We start from the raw sequence: 26,875 nt of genomic DNA on the forward strand, positions 1-26,875 counted from the left end.
TGGAAAATGCCTTGGTGTGGATCAGGTGCACCTTAGTTCTCAAAGTGATTTCTTTGCTTTTTAACACATTAAAGAGATCTTTTACAGATGATATGCCCAAGCATTGCCTGCTTTTCCGGCTGCTTCCATGGGCACTGATGGTGGATCCAAATAAAATGAAATCTTTGACAAATTCCATGCTTTTTCCATGTAACATGACATTGCTTACTAATCCATTTTTGAGGATGTGGGTGTAATACTTATTTAAGGTGTTTTATTGTTTGTTTGTTTTTAATCCTACCAGTAAGGGCTTCAAGTCCTCTTTAATTTCAGCAAGCAAGGTTGCATCATTTGCATATCACACATTATTCATGAGCCTTCCTCCAACCCTGATACCACATACATTTTTCATAAGTATAGTGAATGGATACCGCCTTTTCAGATTTAAAACCACACAATTTTCCCTTGTTCTTTCAGAACTGTCTCTTGGGCTGACAACAGGTTCTGCATGAGCACAAGTAAGCATTCCTGAATCCCCGTGTTTTGCAATTTGTTATGATCCACGCAGTTGAATGCCTTTGCAGAGTCAGTAAGAAACAGGTAAGTATCTTTGTGGTGTTCTGTGCTTTCAGTCAAGATCTACCTGACGTCAGCAACAATATCCCTCCTTGCACATCCTCTTTTGAATCTGATTTGAATTTCTGGCAGCTCTGCCCATGTACTGCTGCAATAATTTTTTAGTTATCTTCAGTAAAAATTTACTTGCATGTGAAATTAATGATGCTGCTTGATAAATCCCACTGTTGGATCATCTTTCTGTGGAACAGGCACAAACATCGATCTTTTCTAATGAGTGGGCCAGGTGCTGTCTTCTCAATTTCTTGGCAGAAACAAGTGAGCAAATCCTGTACTACACATCCATCTGGTGAAACGTTCCCGTTGGTATTCCATCAGTTCCTGCAGCCTTGTTTTTCACAAATGCATTCTGTGCTGCTTCAAATTCTTCCTGCAATACAATTTTTCTTGATAAGCTAGTGAAATGGCAAGGGCGTTTGGATGTCTAACTCCAGGTATTTACACATCTCATTGTACTAGTTTACTTAGTCTTATCAAGTCGCCCTTTGAAGTCCTCCATTCGGGTGCCTTACTTCTCTTTTGGTTTAGTTTCTCTACAATCCAAAGCATGATGCGGCATCTCTTCTGACACCCATCTTAGTCTCTTCTTTCCCTCTTGTCTTCTGAATGACGTTTCCCTTCTTCACGGGTGATGATCTTGATGTCATCGCACAACTTGTCTGGTCTTCGGGCATGAGTATTCAATGTGCCCAGTCTGTTCTGAGATGGTCCTGACATTCAGGTAGGATATATTCAGGTTTGTATTTTACATCTCATGGACTTATTTCCCTTTTCTTCTGCTTCAACTCTAACTTGCCTGTGTGCAATTGATAGTCTGTAATCAATCCACAGTCTTGTTCTAGTTGATGTTATTAAACTTCTCTTTGCAAAAATGCAGTTGATTTGAATCCTGTGTATTCCGTCCAGCAAGGTCCACATGTATAATAACCATTTATGTTGTTGAAAAAAAGTATTTTCAAGGAATAAGCCATTGATCTTGAAATTCTATCGTGCAATCTCTAGTGTAGTCTCCCTAAGCAAGGCCATATTCCAAGGACCAATTCTTCTTCTGTGTACAACTTTTGTATTCCAAACCAATGCATCTCGATTGTATGTTTGACCCATTTCAGGTGGCAGAAACTGGTTTAAAAAAATCTTTAATCTCCTCATCCTTGGCATGAGCAGTTGGTGCGTCCACTTGAATAATAGTTGCATTAACTAGTTGTCCTTATAGCTGTGTGGATGTGCTATTACTACCAGTGCTGTGCACTCCAAGAGAGATCTTGAACTCTTCCTTTCATTAGTGAATATGATGCCACTCTTCAATTTGTCATTCCCAACATAGACCATATTACTGTCCAACTCAAAATGGCCAATACCATTCCATTCAGCTCACTCGTGCCTAGTCTAGTAATCTTTATGCATTCCATTTATTTTTTGATGACCCAACTTTCCTAGATTCAAACTTCATACATTCCACATTCCAATTATTAATGGATATTACAGCTATATTTTTCTTACTTTGAGTCATGTCTCATCTGCAAACTAAGGGTCTCAAGGTCCATCCCCATCATTATGGTGAACTCTCCTTTGAAGAGGCAGCCTTTCCCCAGTCGTATTTTAAGTGCCTTTAAACATGAGGGCTCATCTTCTTACACTACCACCAGACAATGCTCCCTGGCTATTCATTTCACTGGCAATTTTTTTCAGAACTGGATCGTCTAGTCTTTCGTCTTACTCTGTCTTTGTCTTGAAGCGCCACAGAAATGCGCCTATGGGGGGACACTACTGACCTTTAAATACTGGTGGCACAGCTTCCAGCATCAGAGCTACATGTAAGCCAACATGATGCAAGAGAATGACAATCCACAAACTGTCTCATAAGTATACTACGGATCATTAAAGCTGAGAAATTAAAAAACCTTCCATTATTTTTTGGCTTACTTTATCTTACTTAAAACTTCACCCCCAGAGAATTAATTAATTAGAGACTTGGAAGAACTCTGGATACTGTAACACTATGATATCCTTTTTAACTTGGAAATGAAGCCACTCCCAGAGGTCACCTCTCAGCCAAGAAAGAGACTGGTCTACAAACAAGATCACCCATGAAGAATGTGCTTCTTAGAAAAATCAACTACACTAAACCAAAGGCAAAAACTACATCACAGAAGAGAAAGTGGAGGGGTGGAAATGGGGGTGGGGGGGTGTTGACACATTACGGTGAAACAGTAACTAATGTCATGAAGCAATATGGGTATGGGTATGAAACTCTTAAATGGGAAACTAGTTTGTTGGATAAACGTCCACCTGAAACACAATAAAATGAGCAAAACGATAATGCCTCTGTGATAGGATAATCAACCATTTAGCATGAACATGACGCATTTATCCAAACACATAGTTCAGACAGTTGGGAATGGAAATAGGGAGTGCAGGGAGGAAATGGGATAAGTGGCAATACCTTGACGGAATGGCTTCGGAGGAGTTAAATCAGAACGTGTATGAAGTGTTGAATGTGAAATTAGGCTCTGCTTTGCAGACCTTCAAGTAATTCACATTAACGATTTTTATTTTTAAAAGATAATAAAAAAGCCTACGGAGAACAGCACATCATGAGTCACCCGTCAAATCCATGGTCCACCCCATCGGCACTGGATGGACTTCAGGCTGGAAACGAAAATGGTGCTAGGATAATGGATGGCGGGAAAGCCTGACTTCCTTACTGCAGCTGACTGACAAAGGAAGAACTAGTTTGGTGTTCTGACACCTCTTCGGCAGTTATCATGCAGATTCACTAGACACCAAAGAGAGCAAGGAAAGGTCAAGTGTTCAAAGGTAGAGCAGAGCTAACCTCCCAGGAGAGCTTCATACTCCTTTTCTTCTGAAGGCTGACTACACTAATTACACTTGAGCTCAAGCAACAGACACAACTTATTCAGATCAATGATGGTTGTGGAGCAAAAGGGCTACTACTCATCTGGACCACTGCATTCAGCATCCCAGAGGGCCTCAACCAGCCCTCAGACCAAGGCATCTGGGGTCTGGGACGCTGGTTTCAGTAAGTGATGCTGAGGCAGCTATCCAGAAGGGAATGATAATGGGTACCGAGTTTAAGTTGGGGGTGATGAAAAAGAGTGGTAAATAGATAGTGGTAATGGTTGCACAACATAGTGAATGTAATTGATGTCATGGAAATGCATGACTTCAATGATTAAAATGGTCAAGTTCATGTAGTATCCACTTAACCACAATAATTAGGGAGGGCGAAACAATAGACGGACCTATAAGGGGAACAGTCATGTGGGCACACTTCAGAATAACCACAAATTTGAAGAGGACTAAGTTCAGAAGGGTTAGGGAAGCAGGAAGACTGGAGACAGGAAACTCGGGGAGGAGGTGAGATAAGTCATGGTGCACTGAAGATACACCATTGAATGAGATGACACAAAAGGTGTATGAATCATTGAAGGGAAAGGTGATCTGTAAACCTTCACCAGCTTACAACAGAAATTTTAAAAAAGAAAGGAGGGAATTATACTCCGGCTGATTTAAATGAAAAAGGGGTGAGCCAAAAAGATCGTGATTCTAGTTGTAAGAATCATCAGCAAATACATCCACCTGCACTTTGCACATCATCACTAAATGCAGCATCAGGTCATGACCCTTTGGAAGGGACCGGCTCTATCGCTCACCCAGAAGTCAGCCCTGCCGGTCATCTGGGAGGAGTATGAGTTGTGCTGTCGGGTAGGACAGGGCAGCGCTGCTGCCTCAGCACTGGGAGGGCCTGACACACCCAGCTCAGCTGACCAGAGTCAGCTGTACTGCTTAGAGCACTTGGTTCCTTTCTGCAAGGCAGCGGCTAAAAACACCAAGTGAATTAAGTAACCAATGGCTTCAACTCAGCCTAAGACTTCCAGTAGAAGTGAAATCATCTTAGCTACGATTTATCTGCTTCTCACTTCAGAGAACTTGAAGGTGAACAGAGCTTCCACTGGGGTGGCTGGCTATTAATAAAACCTTCCCATATTCTTACTGGGTCTTTCTATCCAGAACTCAAAGCATGAGCCAGACCTAAGACCCATATTAATCAATCTACCCCACGAGCAGCTGCAGTAAATTATGACACTCACTCACCTCCACACCACTGTCCCTCTCAACAAGGCTGTGAACTTGAACTACACAGTTCAGTGTCTAAAAGATCATCCCATCATGTGCTCATCAGCGGGAAGAACCTTCACCCACAGTGATTTAGTCACTATATTTGTTGTAAGCAACATTGTTTCAAGCTTGTGATAGTGCACTCCACTACTAAGGCTGGTGGTTCGATCACACCCAGCAGAGCTATTATTTTAAAAATGGTCCAGCATTCTGCTTCCATGAAGATCGCAGCCAAGGAATGGGTGTGGAATGGAAAGTAGGATTATAATTGCAAAATCTCACATCTAGTGGGTTTGCCCCACCTCACTCCTATCTCTTGCCATCGTGTGCCCAGCCACTCCCTCTGACTTCACCCACTCCAGCAATGACCCAAATTAGCCATTGCAACAATCCCAGAACACTAGATTCTGCTCTTACTGCCATACGTGCCGTATCAATTCCCTGAGCTAGTCCTCTGTCTTCATGGTGCTAGGAGACTCAGCTGGATTCAAAGGACAACTAGCAGCTCTCACTCTATGCTTCCGCCCAGGGGCTCTAATGTACACAACCTGGCTGCAGACCACGGCTGCTCTCTCAGGTCTTAGCTGCCACTTGAAATTCAGACCCTTCCCAGCACACCCTCATGGCTTGTTTTAACGGAAAGGTCTCAGGCATTCCACAGGAGCTGCATCAATCTCTTTCCCCAGAACCCCACTTACATCTGCACCTGCCTTCTTGCTCACCCTCCACACATTCCAGAAGAGGAAGCCTTCTCCCTTTTTCTGAGTCTGGCATCTGTTACCATGCTCTTGATCTCACTCCTTCCCACGTCTAGCAAAATCCTCGTTCTGACCATTAAAACACCTGCACCAAGAATTTTGAGAGTGCCTGGGGCGCCGACCTCAGAGTGCCCCGAGTCCTTCCGAGACATCACCTGTGAGTCTTGAAGGTGAGCTGCCAAAATCAAAGCCAGGAACAGGCAGAGAAAGCAGGATGGCGACCGGGGCCTAGAATATGTGATGCACTGCATTTTAGAAAATGCAGACTGAGGGATCCCGTCCCAGAGATTTGGATGCAATTGGCCTGAGCTGGCTCAGGTGTACATAATCTTTAAAGATGCCCCACTCATTCTGAAGAGTAGACAGGCTGGGTGAGGGTAGTCCCCAGGGGGTACCATGGTCTTTGTCAGAGGCATTCCTCTACAATGTTAAGGGACTCAAATTCCAGACCTTCAAGTCTTGCTAGTCCTCTTTCTTAACACCAATGGGCCTAAGAACACTGGGCCCAGTTAAGATAAAGATAGATAACAATCAAGTAGCTGTCACCCTTCTCCCACACGTTCGTAACCTTACCTAGGATGCACTGGGTCAGAACAGAAAACTGTCTGGTTTCCATCCAAGGTCATTGCACATATGAAAGAGAGTTGACACAAACCTCTACATCGCAGGTAGTTTCAAATTCTCTGCTTTCAGTGCCAATGAAAGATGTCTGAATCACAAATGACCATGAGGTTGGAGCTTAAAGTGGTCAACAGTTACAGTCTCGGAAACCCACGGGGGTCACTATGAGTCAGCACTGACTCAATGGCAGGGAGTCTGTTGTTTTTTGTTGTTGTTATACTATATGTTTTATATGTGTTATGCATGCATTATATATTTGCCCACAAAAGAAGGAAAGAACATTTTAATAATATTTAATCTGTTAAAACACATGGGTGAGCCTATAGGTTTTGAAAATTCATTCACAGCATGAAGGCAAGAAATATGACAAGTTCTGAGTTACAGGAAAGTGCTAAAGCAGAAAACCAGAGAAGTCGCTGAGTCGATCCCTCCTCAGCGACCCTCAGGACAGAGTAGAACTGCCCCGAGGTTTCCAAGGCAGGGGATCTTCATGAAAGCGGACTGCCACAGCTTTCTGCTAGCACGAACACTTAACCGCTGTGCCACCAGGGCTCCCCATTCACAGAAAGACAGGGGGAATAACAGAGGGAGAGACAGGAATAAAGAAAAGAAGAATAGATTGACATCTGCTGGATTTACCTGGAGGGCAGCTACAGCATCTGGGAGTTCGGGGAGGGGGGAGGGGGGGTTCCCCTGAAGTTGCAGAGAGCTCCCAGAGTGCTGCAGGGCCTTTGCTTCAGTCCCTTCCTACTCCCACCCCTGCAACCCCTGGGTTTGGGGTGGGGGTGGGGGGTGTCCTAGCCAAATAAAAGTATGAAGCATCAGAAATGACACCAGGGACTTTTCCAAAGGTCATTTCATCTGCCCTCGCACCCATACGCCCACCCTCCCCAACACTGTAAAGGTTTATGATCTTCTCAATTCTCTTCACAAGACCATACTTTTACTCTTTGGATCAAACAAAGAAACAAGCGAATGATAAGGCTGGGTAAAGCTGCCCCAGTCAATTGCCAAGCCGGTAGCTCTTTAATTGGAGTAGGAAGGCACTTCTCCCTAGGTGGTTTTGAACTGCTGGTCTTTCAGATTGCAGCCCAGCTTGTAACCATTACACCATCAGGTCTACTCAAATCACCACACACCAAGAGATTGAGGGCTTCACAGAGAGCTATAGGGTTTTAATCAGAAATCTGAAGTTCAAGTCTGCCTAGAGGTACCTCAGAAGAAAGGCCTGGTGGCGATCTGCTTTCCAAGACACAGCCACTGAAACCCATGCATAGTTCATACTCAGTCAGACACTCAAGTGCTTTGGAGCCAGAGCCGGTCAGTAGCACAGGGATTTTTGTGTTTCTTCTCTTCTTCTAAATCCATGCATACATACTCTATAAATGCCAAAGAAGCACAATATCTAAACAAAAGAATAAATTGGTCCCCTCCACCTTGGCAAGTGTGCTGTCTCCATCTTGGCAGGAGACTGTGGGCACGGGAACTTTGCTTAGGAACACCTAACAATATTCACAATCTGCTAATCCAAGCCATGCCAGAGAGCTAAATGCCAAGCGTGGGACTTTCCTGAGGGTGCCCTTCATTGGTGCACATATTATTACTTCTCTTTTTATAGGTGAATCAATGGGGGCGTAGTAATTTAATCAATGATTTCCAGCCAAAACGCGGGTGGTCTATAAAACATGACCGTGTCCCCATCCAAACAAGCAACTGAACTACCACCAGGTTCCCCACTATGTTTAACGCATGTAATCGATCAATTTCAAACCAGATTTATAAGATCATACCTCTTTGTTCTGGTCTCAGGAACTTGTTCACTTGTCAATAGCTTTGAAGTGCCCAGCTGGGCTTCCTGGAATAATCCATATATATTCATTTCCCCCACATCTCCACTGGCTACTTGACCCTTAACCCTGTAAGTAAAGGTTGCTACATTCTAAACACCAAACACAATGGCTTTTCCCAAGTCACCCTCCTCTTGAAGCACTCACTCAATGCCACCGGTTGATGCTGACTTAAACTGACACCCTATATGACAGGGGAGAATTGTCCCCATGAGTTTCCAAGACTGTCCTTCGTTACGGAAGTAGAAAGCCCCGTCTTCCTCCTGAAGAGCAGCGGGCGGTTTGGAACTGGGGATAGAAGCCCTATGCACAACCGCTACGGCACCCAGGCTCCTTGACCGCTGCAATGTGTTTAAGAAGAACCGGTCAGTCTATCAGGTACTACTATTATTCATTGCTTCTGAGTTCTACACGCTCATTTATTGGATGTCTCCTTACCAAAACAAACAAACAAATAAACCCATGGCCATCAAGTTGATTGCCACCCAGAGTGAGTCTACACAGGGTTTCCGAGGCTGTATTTTACAGGAGCAGATAGACAGCCTTCACTTCAAGAGCAACGTCTGAAACTGAGTTCTGACTTTTTCAAATTAAGGTTATCACCCTTCTCCAAATCAGACTCTCAGTAACTGAGATCATTAAAGTTTATTGTGCCACGCTGGCTGAAAAACACTTGTGGGGTTAATTGAAGGGCAGAGGGATAAATGGCTCAATGAGCCTCAACTTTGGAGTTCTCGGGTCTCTTGCTTTCTGATGGTCGGACCAGGGTGCAGCTGCCTTAGCCAGTTCCCTGCTTCAGATGACAAGGCTCACTTCCTGCAAGAAATCCCCAAGGAGAAGCTGCATGGACCTACCCTCGTGCAGCCCTGGGTGCTGGAGCAGCCGTGTGGAGACCCCTGCCAACGCTGAGATACTTACATGTTCATTGATTTGGCTTTCTTCCTGCAGTCGGCATCATTGCGTGTGTTTTGTGAGACGGAGGAGGACTTTGTGGATTTGGTGTCGGACATATGGGTTAATAATGTTGGACTTGTGGACTTGGACAGCACTGGGTTGGGATGTTTTCTTGATGTGCACTTACCCTTTATATAAAACTCTCTCTTATATAAAACTCTCTTTCTGTGGATTTGTTTCTCTAATGGACCCAGACTAACACAGTAACCTAACTTGGCCCAGACGGATATCTTCACCTTGGACTCCACTCTGTGCAACACTTGGATTAGTTAGAGAAAGTCAACAACGTCAAGACGATCGGATCTTTACATAGCACAAACCAGAAAGGAACCAAGAACTCGGCACTGAGACAAACCACCCCTACCAAAATTGGGGGAGAGGGCCTACAGATGCTGATACTGACTAGGCCGAGCCAGCCATCTCCTCAGACAAGTTCCCTTGGTTTGAGGCCGGGGGGATAATCCCATGGGACAATCCCGTGGGACAATCCAGCCAACTGGCAAAATAAAATTCTTAAAGTTCACGTTCCACCTCCCACTATGGTGACTAGTGTCTGGGGTCTTAAAACTTATTCGCAGCCATCTGAGACATGGATACTGGCCTTGGTTCACTGGGAAGGAAAGAGAATGAAGGAAAGCCAGCAATCAGAGGACTGGGCTATGGGCCTACCTGCCTACGCGAAGAGCTGCCTCCTACACCTGGAAACCAGAACTAGATGGAGCCTGGCTACCACTACTGATGGGTGTTCTGATCAGGAGAAGAGCTACAGAGTTCTCATTAAAAAGGCAGAAAAACAGGGAACAGACTTCAAATCCTTAATGAATCAACACTTCCTGGAACTACTGAGGCTGGAAGAGTCCCTGAGATTATGGCCCATAGATGATGATCTTCAAGCAATGAATTAAAATTACACACACACATGTATTTTCATTTATACATAGACATATATTTATATATACATACATACATATGCATGCATATAAACTCACTGCCGTGAAGTTGAATCCAAATCACAGTATCCCCTAGAGGATGTAAAAGAACTGGCCCCTGGGTTTCCTGAGACTGTACATCTTCACAGGAAAATGTAAACCTCACCTTTCTCCCTCAGAGTGGCTGGTGGGTTCAAGCTGCTGAGCTTGTGGCTAGCAGCCCACCTTGTAACCCACGACACCACCAGGGCTCCACATATATAATGCACCTATCTATTAATATTATACAATGTAGATAAGAAGGTTGCAGGGCAGGAAAATTGCGTAAGTGAAAGCAAAACAACCAGAACAGAAATCACAAGAATGTTGACACAATGCTTAAGAGTATAACCAATGTCATTAATCATTATATCCAGAGACTGAAATGGGGACAAGTTTTGCTTTGTGTATTTTCTCCAGAAATAAAAAGTTAAGATCTTAGGGAAAGAAGCGTATATATATATACATATATAATAAAGAACATTCAGACAAATAGACTTAAAGTAAGGGAGATAAATATAAGCTATAGCTAAGATGAATATTACATAGTCCACAACTTAAGTCTTAAACAGCTCCACAATTTTCACAGAGAGCAGTAGTGCATATGAAAAAGTCTTAAGAGTCACCACAAAACTGCAAACTGAATGTGACACTTTCAGCTGCAGGGCAGGGGTGGACTCAGTAATCTCATGTGAACAACAGAGATGGCCCCAACAAGGGTTGTCATGGTGCCAGTCAGACCACACCTGTAGAATAGAGTGTCCTTATTGTTCAATTAAGTCCCCATGGGGAAGGGAAGGGAGACAAGCCAAGGCCGTCATGACAAAAAGGTATTTGTTACTGAACTCATTCCTTCTAACACCGTGCGCAAACACGGCAGCCCATCTCCCATTAGCAGCTCCCTAATCAATCTCTACTTAAAAGATCACAGGAGAGGACAACTCAACCCCCCACAAATGGACAGGAAACGCCTCCCAAAGATCCAGCATCTCATGAAGGCAGTGTAAGTGTCAAAAGAGAGTCTGCCAATTAGTGGCCCAACAGGTGCCCAGGGAGAATGGCTTACAGATATAAAGCACCTCAGGGAGGGGCGAGGAGGAATTGATGCCCACAGCAAATATTTCTGGTGGGGAGGAGGGCATAGGAGACAGCCTCATTATTGATCATGTCACTGAAGTCCATGTCAAATGAAGAATTCTGTCAGGAAAAAACTAGTCTCCCCTCCCCCGCCAAAAAATGTATGCATAATTCTAAAAATGAGTGCTTTAGATAAAATGAACTCGTCTCAATAACATGGACTTTGGTTTTCAAAATAACGTTTCATTCGAAACCCCCCCCCAATCATAACTGAACTTTTGGTGCCCATTTTGAGTGGATTCATTCTGACCTTTTGCAGGGCCAATCCTTCTCAGATAATGAGGACTTCCGCCAAGTAAAATGCCAGCGTAGCACATTTTCAAAAGGCCGCTGTGAGGTGGTAAAAGAAGGCAAACCCACAGAAAAGAAGCCTGGGAAAGAGCACAAAGAGGGCGAGTAACAGCTATGCCCAAGCGTGAGAGGGGCTGTCACGGTGATTCCTTCCTTCTCAAGAGACCAAGAGTACAGAACCACGACCAGGTAGAAGCAATAGGGACATGGCTCCTCAAGATAACAGAAACATATCCATCAAAGCTCCAAAAAGTTTTGTCTTGAGACAGTGACTTTCCCTCACATAAAATACTCAAACACAGAGCAGATCAGAAGTGCCAAGTACAGGTGCCCTTCTTCCGTCCACAGCCCATCACTAACTAATTAGGATCCCCTCTCCTGCCATTGACCGCTCAGCTCCTTCTCCCCAGGTCATCACTCACGAACTGATTGATTCAGATACCAGACTTCCTTCTATTCCGGGAAGGGGAGTGCTGACTCAGTGGTATAATTCTCACCTTCCACATGGTAGGAGACGCCGATGGAGTCCTGGCCCAACTGCACAGCCTCTGCCGGCTGTCGGTGGACGGCTGGCTCTTGCTGTGGTTCTGAAAAGGTTTCATGGAAGTCTAGACTAAGGCCTGCTGGTCTCCTTTTAAAAACCTGCTCACGAAAACCCTGGGTCACACTCAACAGTCCAGTCGCACAGTCTATGGGATGACCATGGGGGACACTACTATTCTTACAACTTGGAATATTTCAATTAATAAAATGGAGCAAACTGTCTCTTCCCCCCCTTCCCCCTCAATGTAGTTCTTGGATGGTGGGAGGTAAATTTATTCCACCAGCTTTTGACAGGTATAGGGAGAGCAGATGGGTCAAAGGTTGATCAGATTCAGATGTGCTGGAAGGATAAGGAGCTGCAATTTACAAGGCAGTGGTTGAAACTCAAAAACTCTCTGCCATCACGATGATTCAGGCTCAACACTTGTAGTGGGTTATACAAGGGGGGGATGCTTTTTGTCCAAAACAACCCTATCACCTTCAAAGTACTCTCCATTACACTTAATACATTTGTCAAATCTACGATTCCATTCTTGGAAACATTTTTCAACCTCCTCTGTTTAGATGGCTGACAGCGCCTCCCTCATTTTTTTTCTGCACCTCTTCTACAATGTCAAATCATTGTCCATTCATGTCCCCCTTCATTTGTGGAAACAAATGAAAGTCACACTGAGCGAGGTCAGGTGAATAAAGTGTGGGGGGCAAGAGAGGCATGCTGTTTTTGGCCAAAACTGATGCACCGAGATGGCTGTGTGAGCAGGTACGTTGTTGTGGTGGCAGAAACAGTCCGTCTGCCACAAATCAGGACTTTAATGTCATACACTGTTATGCTATCTTTTCAGAACCTCTAAATCAGCGGTTCTCAACCTGTGAGTCACGACCCCTTTGGAGGGGTTAAACGACCCTTTCACAGGGGTCACCTGACTCATAACAGTAGCAAAATGACAGTGATGAAGTAGCAACCAAAATAATTTTATAGTTGGGGGGTCACCACAACATGTGGAACTGTATGAAAGGATCACGACATTAGGAAGGTTGAGAACCACTGCTCTAAATAGAAAGCTTGATTAACAGTCTGACTTGGTGGAATGAACTCCAAATGCACTGCAAGTCGACATTTTCACTGTTCTGGACGTTGACAGACGTCCAGAATGAGGTTTGTCATCCATAGACATTTCGCCCTTTTGAAATGAGGCAACTACTTGTACACGTGTTTTTCCTGTCGTATTGTCCTTGTAAGCTGTGTTCAACACCACAACAGTTCTGCGCTATTTTTCCTGAGCAGCAGGAAACAAAATCGCACAGCCTTACACTGTTCTCTGAAATCGGCCATCACAAAACATGAGGTTCGAACTGCTATCACAAAAAATTCACTCTGACCAGAAAACCTTCCTAAGCAATGCCACTGAGTGTACTAACTCAGAGCGAGTTGCTCGATGCTTGTTTAGTTGGGGGGGGGGGGGGAATGCATATTATGAATGCGCTAACCAGCAGAGCCTTTTCCCGTGGGTTTTTTGTTTGTTTGTTTGGGGGGGGGGGGAGTATCTCCTCGATCATTGAGCTGCTAACCACCAAGGCCATCAGTTCAAACTCATCAGCCACTCTGAGGAGGGAAAATGAGGCTGCTACTCCTGTAAAGCTTTAAAGTCTCTGAAACTCAAAGAGGCAGCTCTTCTCTGTCTTGTGGAGTCACTATGTCGGAATTGACTCAAAGCAGTGAGTTCGGAGGGTGGTTGAGAGGGTGCTATTTGAGAGGCTTCGTTGAGAAGAGATGAAAAAAAAGATAATTCTCTGAAAACTATCTGCTATACCGAGTGGCTAATCTGGTAGCCACGACCCTCGGCTGGTCTTTGTGCTGTGTTTCTGGACTTGCTTCTCCCCAATGAATCACTGTGCTTGTGCACAAGCCAAAAGAAAATTAAGGCCAAGTAGAGCCCAGGCCTAGATCAGGTCTCCCCACATCTGCAGCCCTAGCCACTCATCTCTGCCACTTTTGAACCATCAGCCCCCAGCCTCCCAAGGAGCTTCCAGAGATAAGCAACTCCCTACAGGCTTCTTTCTCATTCAAACCGCATGTTGCTCATATTCTAAAAACTCTAAAGAGTGGGAGGGTTGAAAAGGTTTATTTCAGAAAATTGGCAGCAAGGGGCTGCTGCCACATTCACGAATTTCAGAGCACTAAAAATATTTGGCAAATGGCAAAAAAAAAAAAAAAAACAGCTCTTAAGCCTAACTTGGTTCTAATTTTGAGACTCCCAAGACTCCAAATACATGGAGTTTAAAAAAAATTCCATAATTCTCATCATTTCCAGTTTCCTGAGCTAAGGTTCACTTTCTGCTCCTTGCTAAAGGATGGACCCTCCTGCTTCTAGCCCACCACGGGCTGTCCTCTGGCCCTGTGACGCACACAGCAGCCTGAGAGAACCAGAGGCTAAGGCCAGGCCCTGCGATAAAACGTTCACGTTTGCAGAGCTCTCGGCAAAGGGAAGCAGCAGAACCCGCAGCGCTACATAGAAAGAAGCTAGCACCCGTGCTGAGTTCACTTTCCAATATGGGTCAAACCGTTCCACCTCACAGTGATCCTGCAGAACAGAGCAGAACTTGCCCCACAGGGTTTCCATGGCGGTCATCTTAATGATGGGCTCAGACTGAACAACTCTGAGGATGGTGTAAGACTCGGCAGTGTTTGGTTTCCTTGTAAACAGGGCTGCTAGGAGCTGAAGCAACTCAATGGCACCTAACGTCGCCACAATCTTTACGGAAACAGACTGTCACATCTTTCTCTGGTAGCTTCAAACTGCTGACCTTTCCTTGCCATTTGCTGAATGCTTACCACTGTATAAGTAGGGCTCTTTATAATAAAGGCTCAAACAATCTAACCTCTGGAAAGAGACTTCAGGCACAGTCAGTAGAAAGCCCGTGGGAGCAGTTCCTGGAAACTCCCAGGACTGGTGGGGACATCGTCATAAAGGTCAGCAGACAGACCTGGAATTAGGTAGGCTTTTTCCTTTTTAATTTTTCTTTCTGTTATTGTTGTTTTGCCTACCGATCTAAGCTAGGCATGGGAAGCAAGCCCAGGGAGAAAGCAGCGTGACTGAAGGTTCCAGAGGGACACGGGGGAAGGAGGAGGCAGGGAAAGGAGCGGTGAGCAAACAATGCCACAGACTGGGGACGCAGGAGGGAGTTAAAAGCAACAAGGAGGAGGACGTAGAGATCTGAGGGGTGTTGGAGCAACAGCAGTCTAGCTGAGAGGAATTACTACGAGGCAGGAGGCTGGTAAAAGGGAACAGAGGAAAGATCCAGGAAGCAAAGCTATGGCTAGAAGTATAAACATAGGTGTGCACTTAGGTAAATATATTAATTCATAAAAATAGAGGTATTAGCCTATGTCTATATATTTATATGGCAATACATTGAGAAAGTGGACTGACTTTGGGTCTCTGCTCAAGCCCTCCTTCAATGCAAGAACACTTTTTTCTAACAACCAGGCATTCTGTGATGCTCACCCTCCTGACCAGATCACTGAAGACAAAATAGATGCATAAGCAAATGTGGTGAAGAGAGGGGATGGTGCCTGACTACCAAAAGATATAGCATCTAAGGTCTTAAAGGTCTGAAGTTAAACAAGCAGCCATCTAGCAGAGAAGCAAAAAGCTCACATGGAAGAAACCATGTGCAATCATGAGGTGTCAGCTCAATCAGGTAACAACCACCATAAGACCCAAAACAAAAAAATATTGTTGAGAATGAGGAGGGTCGGAGCAGAGACCTAAAACCCATCTGTAAACAATAGGACACCTCCTTACAGAAGGGTCACAAGGAAGGGATGAGTCAACCAGGGTGCAGTATAGCACTGATGAAATACACAATATTCCTCTGGTTCTTTGAGGCTTCCTCACCTCCCTCTAACATGACCCCAGTCCTGCCTTTCAGTTCTGGCTACACCCGAACATGGACACTGGTACAGATAAGAGCTCACAACACAGAGAATCCAGGTCAGCTATAACTCCTCAGGAATAGGAACGGGAGTAGCGATACCAGGAAGAAAAGGAGAAGGTTGGGGAGGAGGAGAGGAAGGGGGGACCACTGCAGTGATCGATGCATAATTTCCCCCTACCCAGGGGGATGAACAACAGAAACATAGGTGAAGAGAGAAAAGCGGTCAGTCTAAGATACGAAAATAATAATTTATCATTTATCAAAGGTCACGAGGGGGGAGAAGTGAGGAGGGAAGGAGAAAAAGAGGAGCTGATACCAAGGGCTCAAATAGAACGTAAATGTTTAGAAAATGATGACAGCAACATATGCACAAATATGCTTGATACAACTGATGTATGGAATGTTATAAGAGCTGTAAGAGCTCCCAATAAAGTGACTTAAAAAAAAGAAAGAAAGAAAGCCCGTGGGACGTGCATGCACTCTGGGCCTAATTATACCCCAAGCTGGACCTACAGTGCAGTCAGGCGTAAGCTCTTCTTCTCCACCGGTTTCTAGGGTGCTGCTTCGGCCCAGTGAAGGCCATGGGGAATTATTTCTAGCAAGCTACTAGGAGATGGCTTAGTGCCTTTACTACCATTGCCTGCAACTGCCACAGAATCTCAAGTAGGCCACCTGGCAGAAGAGATGCAGAGAACCTTGGAGTTGGAAACGCAGAGGCTCTGAGGTGCCCCTGCTCCTAAGAACTAGAGCCTGGAGCCACTTTTTCACATCCTGCTGTAAAACCGCTGACACAAAGGGTGATCATAGGCGGGATAACGATGAAGTTAGTGTGTGTCTGGGATGGGGTGTCATTGGCTTTTCCTTAGAGGTGCTGTGAGTTAGAGATTGGGCTGCTAACCTCAAGGTCAGCAGTTCTAACCCTTCAGCTGCCCCTTAAAAGATGAGGCCATTTGCTCTCATAAAGATTTACAACCATGGATATCCTATATAAGGTCACTGTTACTCAGGATCCACTCAATTACAGTGAGTTTGGGTTTTTACGATCTAACAGAAAGGAAGAGTGATGTCAGTAACGATCTTCCCAGAAGCTTTCTAGGGAAGTGATGGAGCTGTCATACCTGCTCTATTTGAAGCCCTGGCTTACGGTGTGGAATGAGCACCCCAGGGGGTTCCTAGACTGTCCTATCGATTCTGGTGGTCCAGATACATGTAAGGACAGGACCCAGCTTCACTCTCCATCATGCCATCATTTGAATACCTGTGTGTGTTTCTCCGAGGAATGAATGACAGAGTTCCTAGAGAGTACTGTATGGGCTGGCCTGTTTCATGGGATGCCCAATCCTCAGAGCCCCTGCTTCCAGGTGTCCTATGTGCAGACCCTTGATATAGGGGCCAGAGGGGCTGCTCAGCAGCCTGGGGGAGGCAAGGGGCTACAAACACACAGTCAGGGTCTAGATCACAAACCACTCACACTCCGAATTATTTAACAGCTCTCATTTACATAAAAGTGGGACAAAGGTAAAGTGTAAAATGCTTTTAAAAAATTAAAAAACAGGGCCTGGCCCAGGGTAAGCACGCTGTAATCTGCCAAGCCACGCCAGCAGCTGCGACAGAGTAAATCTCCACTGGTAACTAGCCCACGTGGGCAGGGCTGGACTTCCCACTAGGGTTTGCAAGACAGGGCCCTTGCAGAAGCAAGGCCAAGCTTTTCTTTAGAGGCATGTTGGGGAGAGGGGAGGCTTTCCCTGGCTCAGTTAACCATCTGTGCCACCATCCATGGCAAAGAGGAGCCTATCTGCTCCCACCAGAGGGCCTACACATAGTCACTATGAATCAGAACTGAGTCAATGGCAGTGGGTTTGGTGTGAGTGGTTTGGGATAGGGTCTCCAAGCACTGAGCCATATCTAACATGGAGTGAATGTCCAGCCAAGAGGAGTGGTACAGAGGCGGAGAAGTTTTCAGATTTTCAGTTTTCAGATTCTCTCCCCTCTCCAGGACCTCTCACTGGCATCGAAACTCCATGCTGGGTGGGGCAGGTGGGCAAGGGGACTGTAAGGACCACTGCCGTAGACCTCCCTGGATTCCAGGTGGTTTCAGATCACCCCCACCAGAAACTCCCACACTGAAGCCAGCTCAAGCAGAACAAAGAAACAAAGGCAAACATCCCAGGCTACAGCTGGCAGTTAGAAGCCCTCAAACACCCTCCCACGTGGTTTCATGTTTTGTTTTCTCACCTTTCGCCCCTCACAACTGTAACTGCACATTTATGTAAGTGACTTGGTACTTCAAAAGCATCCAAGGTGTTCTGATAACATAGGAGCCAAGCAGCCCATTTCAGATGAAAACATCTCAGATTCCCATCTCACCTATGAAACACGTGTGATAAATGATAAGAAAATGCCCCTTATTCCTCAAAGAGACAGCTCCCCACCACCAAGCAAACAGTGCTTAGGCAAATCATGTAAAGGGGGATGCCCACAGCCTTCTAGTTAAAAACAACAGGCGCCAATCACCCAGCAATTGGACTTGGTAAAACTTCTTAGTCATTTAGGTTTCAGTTTTATATCTCGGTTCTGCCTTTAGGATTGTCTCCAATCTTTGCAGACATGATTCGAATGCACTATTAAAGATGATAAAACCCCGGAGTGGCTCAAATGGTCAGGAGCTCAATTACCAGCCTGAGAACTGGCCGTGTGAACCAGCTCTGCACAATGCCAGAGACAGGCTGGAGAACTATTCTCCAAAGGTCACAACCGGAAAAGTCTGTGGAGCAGCTCTAGGATACACACGCGGGTGGGGAGCATTGAGGGGGGGGGGGGTGTCACACTAAGTCCAAATGAACTCGGAATGAAACAGATGGCAACTCACAGCACAAATCAAGATGATCACTTCCTAGCCAATAAAACAGCTCCGCTGGAAAGAACGGAATTCCTTAAGCAGTATAGGTTCCATATGTGTGCAGGGATCAGGACCACACAGCAGACAAAAGACCTGGGAAAAGTTACAGGGCGGCACAAACGAAGGGAATGCTACACAATTTCCCCCAGCACTCCTTCTTTAAGAAAGGGCCGCGCGAGGTGGTGCAGAAGCATGAAGGTATGCACACAGTTAGTTTACATCAATCGTGCACTCCTGTGGGTCTCCCTAGGGAGGCATCAAGGCAATGTGAGTCCCAAGGCTTTCAAATTCTGAGCAAATGGAAAGAATGCAAGTGAGGAGGCACTCCATTAAGACACACACACACACACACACACACACTCACTCACTCACTCACTCACTAAATGCCAGGCCAGGGGTATAGTTTAAACAAAAACAGGAAGCCTTTCCTATGAGCCAATCCGTACAACGGTAAACTTTTCCATCGCCACTCCGTCAGTCCAGTTGACCTAAGACTTCTCCACCCTACCCCCAACAATTTGTAACAATTACTTTTAAGAACTAGAGAAAACAAGTAGCCATTTCCAGTGGTAATCCCCAAGGAAGGAGTTTTACAACCCTTCAAAACAGAAAGCGTGGGAAGAGAGACCTAAGTAACTGCATTCCCCTTGTACTTTGATTACACTAATCTGATGGAGCTTTCCCTTTAAAACTAATGAAGCTCCGCTGGACTGGACCGAGTCCTAAATCACGCCCTACACCCCAGAACCGGACGCGCTCTTTTGAAGGAGTCCTTTTGCGTCGCAGTGGGTGGGCCCGGTGCAACTTCCCAGCTAGAGGCAGCCTGCTGTCCCCAAGAGGGCTTGTACTCCCTGCTTCCACCCTCAATGGACTCAACAAGTTCCCCTTGGGCGCCAGCTTCTCACACCCACCACCCGAGTTCCACGAGGAATTTTCCTCTGGCATGCGAAGACTTTCCGCTTTATTTTCACAGCCGGGATCGCTCTTCCTTTTGCTCACCCCTGTGATTTCCCTGGTATTCCCGTGACATTTCCGCACAACTTCACCTCCGCCCACTTGTTCCCTCCCCAGCCCCACCCCCGCCCCCTCCAGCTAACCGACTCCCAACTCCAAGCCACCCGGCGCCCCAGAGCCTCCCACCTGCGCGGCTCCCCAAGGGACCCCACACCGTGCTGCTCGACCCCCGGGCCCGCCGCGAGGGGGTGGGAGGGGACAGCGCACAAAGGTCACTGACGAGTCCTCCTGGACTGAAGCAAAACGCAAGAGAAATAAGCGCCCCGGAGAGGACGCGGTGGGTAGGTGGGGGCGGGGGGCGGTAGAAGAGGATGAGGTGGGAGGAAAGGGTTGGTCCTGGGAAGCCTCCCTGTCACCAGCGTCCCCAACACCTTCCCAATCACTAGGACGTAAGCAGTCCGTGGGGCTGCGGTTCCAGCTACCCCACCACTGGGCTCTCCCAGACGGGGCTCCAGAGGCGCCCCGGAACTGCGACGCCCCCTCGGCGCCCGGCATTGTTCGCGCTCCAGGAGCACACATCTGGAAGGCGCCCCGGCCCCTACCTCCGCCAGCAGCGCCAGCAGCAGCGCCGCGAGCGTCCCGGGCAGGCGGCTCATCTCGCCTCCGCGTCTTCTCCGGGCGCGCCGGACTCTCGCGGTCACCGACGCCGGTCAACGGCGCGTCCCACACATGGCGGGGCGGGCGGGCGCGGCGAGCGTCCACAAGGAGCCCACGAGCACTGGGGCGCGCGGCGGCGGGCAGCGAGCGGGGTGTGCAGCTTAGCCCGGCCGCCGCTCCGCCCCGCGCTCCGCCCCGGGCAGCCCCGCCCGCCTGGGCGCGCTCCCCGCCACGGCACACCCGCCTGGACGCGCGCCCGCGGGCTCCGGGAGCGGGAGGCCGGGCCGCGCGCGCTGCCGGGGCACCGAGACCCGGCTCCACCAGCCACGGCGCAGGGGACAGCGATCCCCAGAGGGGCCTCAAGGCCAGGCCAAGTGGGAAGAGTTCCCTGGCGACCTGTCCACTGTGGGGACCGTCCCATCACCTAGGATGGACCAGGGTTGTTTGGGTATTTTTTAGAAAGAAGCCAAGTCCCCTTCCCCCCGCCCCCCCTCCCACCAAGAGGTAAGATGTGTTTGCAAGGAGATGGCTGTAGAGAAATCCACTTCTCAATCTTGCCGCCTAATCTTGCCTCTGGTTCCTGTAAACTGCTGGGTTCGTGCGCCCTACCCATGTTTGATTGACTGAGGACACCCAAAGGGCAAGGCTGACTGCAAACCGAAGGCTCCCTGCACTTCATCAGTCTCCTTAGCTACAGGAGCAGTTTGGACCTACAGGGCCTTTTAGGACAATGCCCTGCCCCCTGGCCCTGCCTGGACCCCCCTGCAGTGCCCTCCATCCACTGAGATCTTGCCTCTGCCCCTTTCCTGCCCACTGATTCACGGCCACTCTTTTTTTGTCTTTCTTTCTTTCTTTCTTTCTTTTTCACACCATGGCTCATGCCCCATTTCATTCATGCTGTTATTCAACCAGCATCTTTTGACTGTGGGAGATGGTCCAGGGCTGGAGTTGGCAGCCGAGGACTCAGGCATGGACAAGAAAACTGCTCCTGGAATGGAGATAGTTCTTTCGGTACATGCTGTGATCCAACGCGCTGAGTGCAGAGACAAGGAGGTGACAGGATCAGCGCAGGGCAGAGAGAGCATGGCCCCACCCAGGACTGGGGGCAGGGGAGCAGGGCACACAAGGGATGGATGGTCCCTGAGCTCTAACCTTCAACCGAGCATTCATTTGATGGAAAGTCCACCCCACACTCCAAGAAAGGCCAAAAAAGACGCCTGTGGCCTTCACTGCCATGGTTGGTTTCTAACAAGTCCACCAAAGCTCACTGGACCTTAAAATTAGGTTGACTTAATCATTTACAATAATTAAACATTTTATAGCTTTTTAAGGGTGAAGTTTAATTGGTAGAATAAACCAAACCAAGCTCACTGCCATTGAGTCAAATTGGCCTCGCAGGGACCCTATGGGAGAGAGTAGAACTTCCCATGTGGGTTTTATGTGAGTAGAAAGCCTCCTCTTTCTCCAGAGGAGCAGCTGGTGGGTTTTAACTGCTGACCTTGCAGTTAGCAGCCTAACACGTAACCTAGTATGTCACTATGGTACTACATAATTGTTTGGGGATTAAAGAATGCAACTGTTTCAGGTTCCTTCCCACCACCCCCTCCCACCCTCCACTCCCCACCCCCAATGGCAATGCAAATGATCTTACCCACGGAGTTGATTCCAATTCTTAACAAAAATGCAAATGAGCTATGCCAGCACTATGCCAGTTTTCTATCTAATTTATCCATCTCATTCCAAGATGTCTCCTTCTGTCGCTGGCTAGAGGAGGACATCATATCTGATGAAATAGAAGGCCAAAGAAGGTGTGTGGGGCAGTTACATAATCTGTCAACTTGAGTGAGGGGCTGGAGTCTAGCCTCAGGACGCACCATGAGGACCTCATTTGGAGGCAAGATGTAGATAAATAGCTCACTAGAGACCAGACCCTTTCTCTCTGTCTTCCCTTTCCTGCTGTTGAGACACTCAGAGCTAGAGACACATGGAGACCCGCACCAGCACTGAGATGCTTCCACTACCACTGGACCCACAAGATCTTCTACCCACTGGCCTGTGATCTTCCTGCATTCGGCATCATCGCATGTACTGCAGGAGTCTAAAGAGGAATTTATGGACTAGTATCAGACATATGGGTTGATATCAGTCTTATGGACTTGATCTGGACTGGGCTGGGATGTTTTCTCAATATATAATTACTCTTTTATATAAAGCTTTTCCTTAAACACATGAGTGTCTATGAATTGATTCCTCTAGTCAATCCAGACTAACACGGTGTGGTTTCAAAGGTTGAATGGAACTTGCTCTATAGACTTTCCCTTAAACCACAATTTTTTTTAAAGGAGGCAGCATGGGAGACCCACAGCATAACAACCATAATGAGGAGCAAGCTAACAGTGCTTTGCTCTATTGTATATAAGGTCACCATGTGTCAGTCCATTCCATGGTACCTAGCAGTAACATACATTGATACATCAGTCGCCTGTATTTTCCTCTTATGCAACTTTGTGCCTTTAATAATGAGCTAACATAAAACTTTGGCATGTGTACACATTATATTTTGTGTGCAAAGTGGCTTATGCCCTTTGAACATTTTCAAAATCATACTACTGTCATGGCAAAGTCTCACTCCTGCCTCTAGCTCCACTAGAAAACATTGGGTGGCTACTTTTAACTTTATGTGATTGCGTTAAAAAATTTTTCCATGGGAGAAGCACACCGGCCAGTGCGATCACGAGGTGCCAAAGGGACCAGGTATAAGGCATCATGCAAAATATATATATATGTGTGTGTGTGTATATGCATATATATGTGTGTGTGTATGTATGGGTATATGTATGTATGTGTGTGTGTGTGTGTGTATATATATATACCATATTGGTATATATATATACACCAATATGTACCATATTGAATGAAGGGGGAAGTGCAGAGTGGAGACCCAAGGTCCAAGTGTCTGCCAATGGAGATCCCCTCATAGAGGGGTTTAGGAGAGGAGATGGGTTAATTAGGGTGCGAGGTAGTACCGATGAAGAACACAGCTTTCCCCCAGATCCTGGATGCTTCCTCCCCCCAACTACCATGATCTGAATTCTACCTTGCAGGGCTGGATAGGGCAGAGGTTGTACACTGGTACATATGAGGGCTGGAGGCACAGGGAATCCAGGGTGGATGATACGTTCAGGACCAAGGGTGTGAGGGGCGATGTTGGGAGAGTGGAGGGTGAGTGGGTTGGAAAGGGGGAACTGATTACAGGGATCCACATGTGACCTCCTCCCTGGGAGAGGGACGGCAGAGAAGGGGCAGAAGGGAGACTCCAAATAGGGCAAGATATGACAAAATAACGATGTATAAATTACCAAGGGCACATGAGGGAGGGGGGAGCGGGGAGGGAGGGGGAAAAAAAAGAGGACCTGATGCAAAGGGCTTAAGTGGAGAGCAAATGCTTTGAGAATGATTGGGGCAGGGAATGTATGGATGTGCTTTATACAATTGATGTATGTATATGTATGGATTGTGATAAGAGTCGTATGAGTCCCTAATAAAATGTAAAAAAAGAAAAGAGGAGAAAAAAGAGAAAATGATTAGGGCAAAGAATGTACAGATGTGCTTTATATAATTGATGTATGTATATGTATGGACTGTGATAAGAGTTGTATGAGCCCCTAATAAATTGCTTTAAAAAAAATTTTCAAAATAGGAGAGTGGGGGAATGAGGTGCTGATTCCAAGGGCTCAAGTAGAAAGCAAATGTTTTGAGAATGATGATGGCAACAGATGTACAAATGTGCTTGACACACCAGATGTATGTATGGGTTGTGATAAGAGTTATACAAACCCCCAATAAAATGATTAAACAGAAAACAAACAAAAATTTTTCAAAATAATAAATCATGGCATCAATGATGCCTCTTCAAACATGTGCCCCCTTGTCTATATCGTGTCTCCTTTGTGAGCCCTCCGCCTTTGTCGCATGAAGGTTGGGAAGCTGGGCAGTTGATGGACATAATACAGAACAGGGTGAGGGGCTGGTCAGCCAGGCTGTTTCCTTAAACACAATTCATATAGACATGCGAGATACATTGAAAGGTAACAAGAGAAGTTTGTCCTTGCTGGAATAACTCTCAGGGAGAGTATTACTTGGGTTTGGAACAAATTCGGATACTCTGTTTGAAGCAGTACTGGACAAGTCTCTGGCCTGCTCTACTGCCCTTCCACAGGGAGGGCTTTGAACCTATATGGCTTTTGTGTTGCCAAAGGAAGCAAATCAAGGAGAGGCTGGACTTGACCCTTCCTTCCATCCCCTTCTCTTCCTTTGCAGAATTCAGCACCTCTCCCTGGTGAAATCTATATGAAGGATGTGCATGCAGCTCATTTACTCAGCAAATAAATTCAGTTATCTACCAGGGGGATTCAAAAAGTCCATGGAAAAATGGAATAAATAGGTGGTGGGTTTTTCCCATAAAATTTTGAAGCCCCCTCATATACCAACCATGGACACTGTTATGAGCATAAAGCAGTAAACAAAATAGACAACATAGTTCCATGTATATAATTTCAATCTAGTGTAGAATTACAGAAAATGAGGAAAGTAAATGGGAAGTCCCAGAAAGAGAAATAAATTGAATAAAGCAATGAGAGGTGGGCCTATTTGGAATAGGAAGGTCAGTCCACATCCCGCAGGTGGATTGCCATTAGCTGAAACCTAAAGAGTAGGAAGAAGCCTAATGGGACTATTTACTAAACACCCTAGGGCAGGGACCAATGTCCCTGGGTTGTAAAAATTGTTTACATTGAACTAGTCGTGTAAAAACCAGCAATTTGAACCCCACACCCACACACCAGCAGTGCCGCAGGAGAGAAAGGCCTGGTGAACCTGCTTCTATAGGGATTACGTGCAGACACAGGTGAATCTTGTCACACGCACAATCCCACACTAGCTGTGATCTGTGAGAACATGCATTTTGTATATGTACCTACCTTAGCTTCAAATAAAACCATGAACGTGGTGGAATATACAGGGGGTGGAAAGCTATGAAAACTTCTTAGCTATAACCAAACACTGAGAAAATGAGTCACTGGGCCTGGGAGTTCAAGAGCACAGTGTCAGGGAAAACCAAGGTCAATTGTCTTCCCAAAGACACTGTTCTAAATCCTGGTTTGGTAGGTAAATAGGGATCGGAGTCTGAAAACATCATTAAGATGGAACTGTCTGCCTCTTAATGAAGAGTCAAGAAAATGGAAAGACTCATAGAAATTATTATTCTCATGGACTAATGGCCCACACAGGCGCCACTCTTCCCAAACCTGAAACCAGGTGAGCTAGATGGTATGCAGCCGCTAAAGGAGGATACTGGAAGGCCCTGGGAAGAGTAGGAGAGAAATGTGGAACAAAAATAAAAATCATGAAGGAGACTAGACTTAGCAGTCTTGTGGAGACCAGTTGGAATATCCCAGACTCCTATCAATCTCCCTTCATGCCTGCAACTGAACTCACCCTCATGTGAGAATCATCCAAATAATTGACCATTTGAGGTCAAAAGGGCAACATTTACCTAAGGACAATGTTCAGAGCAAAAAAAAGGAATGGAAACATGAAACGCAGAGAGGAAGTGGGACGAGTGATGATATATTAAGGGAACTGCAGTGGTGAGCTGATACAAAATGTGTATGAATTGTGAAAGTAAAACCAATCAACTGTTCTGTAAACCTTCACCTACTTCACAATAAAACATGTCAAAACCAGCTGCCCCCCCCCCCAAAGAATTTATTTCAGAAGACAGCACTGAAGCTACCAACAGCTCAGGGAGAGGGACATGTCTGATTACAGCACATGGGAGCAAATGAAGGGGGAGGAAGAGAGAGTGGAGCACATCCTTGCCCACCAAGCCTGGAGGACGAGATTCCAACTCAGAGCAGCCAATGCAGAGAGGACCATATGACCGGCCCCGCTACGAGATACGACATCCCTCACTGACTCATAGCCCTATAGGCGACAACACTGGAGACACAGTGTGGGAATTGATCTCACCATACCGAGGCAAAACACTAAGGATGTGCAACAGAACAGCAAGGGGAACAAAGCAATGAAGCCCCCAGGGAATACCAAAAATACACTTTGGGGCCAAGGATTGGCACACCACCAGACCCAACTGCAAAACACTCCTAAAGACCAACAAACAGTCCTTGAACTAATTACAAGTTTTTCTTTTTGGTCATTGTTGTGTTATGTTGTTTTGGTTTTTGTCATTGGCTTTTTATTGTTGTTGTTTTGTTTTCTTTTGTTGCTTGGTTTTGCTCTATCTTGTTTTTGTGCATGTTATTATCTCCGAAGGTTTGTCTAAATAAAATAGGCTGGATGAACAATCTGGCGGAGAAAACAGCAGGACTGACAGTTTAAGTGGGTGGGGGAAGACATGAGAGAGGGGAAGGTGGGGGAAAAGAAAGTGGTGTTAACAAACCCAGGGACAAGGGAACAACAAGTGATCCAAATCAGTGGTGAGGAGGGTGTAGGAGGCCTGGTAGGGTGTGATCAAGGGTAAGTAAACCGAGA

General features: G+C 46.3%; 1 protein-coding gene across 1 annotated transcript in view; it reads right to left on the bottom strand.

Annotated features, from left to right (window-relative positions):
- VOPP1 (VOPP1 WW domain binding protein) overlaps window positions 1-20,468 on the bottom strand; it is a 129,613-nt gene extending 109,145 nt beyond the window's left edge. Inside the window, exon 1 of the mRNA XM_075558158.1 lies at window positions 20,269-20,468. Coding sequence (XP_075414273.1) covers window positions 20,269-20,322 — 54 coding nt within the window. The 5' untranslated portion in view covers window positions 20,323-20,468. The remainder of the gene's footprint in view (window positions 1-20,268) is intronic.
- Window positions 20,469-26,875: the final 6,407 nt, after the last annotated feature.

The sequence above is a fragment of the Tenrec ecaudatus genome, chromosome 9 (assembly GCF_050624435.1).
Source record: "Tenrec ecaudatus isolate mTenEca1 chromosome 9, mTenEca1.hap1, whole genome shotgun sequence".
Lineage (NCBI taxonomy): Eukaryota > Metazoa > Chordata > Mammalia > Afrosoricida > Tenrecidae > Tenrec > Tenrec ecaudatus.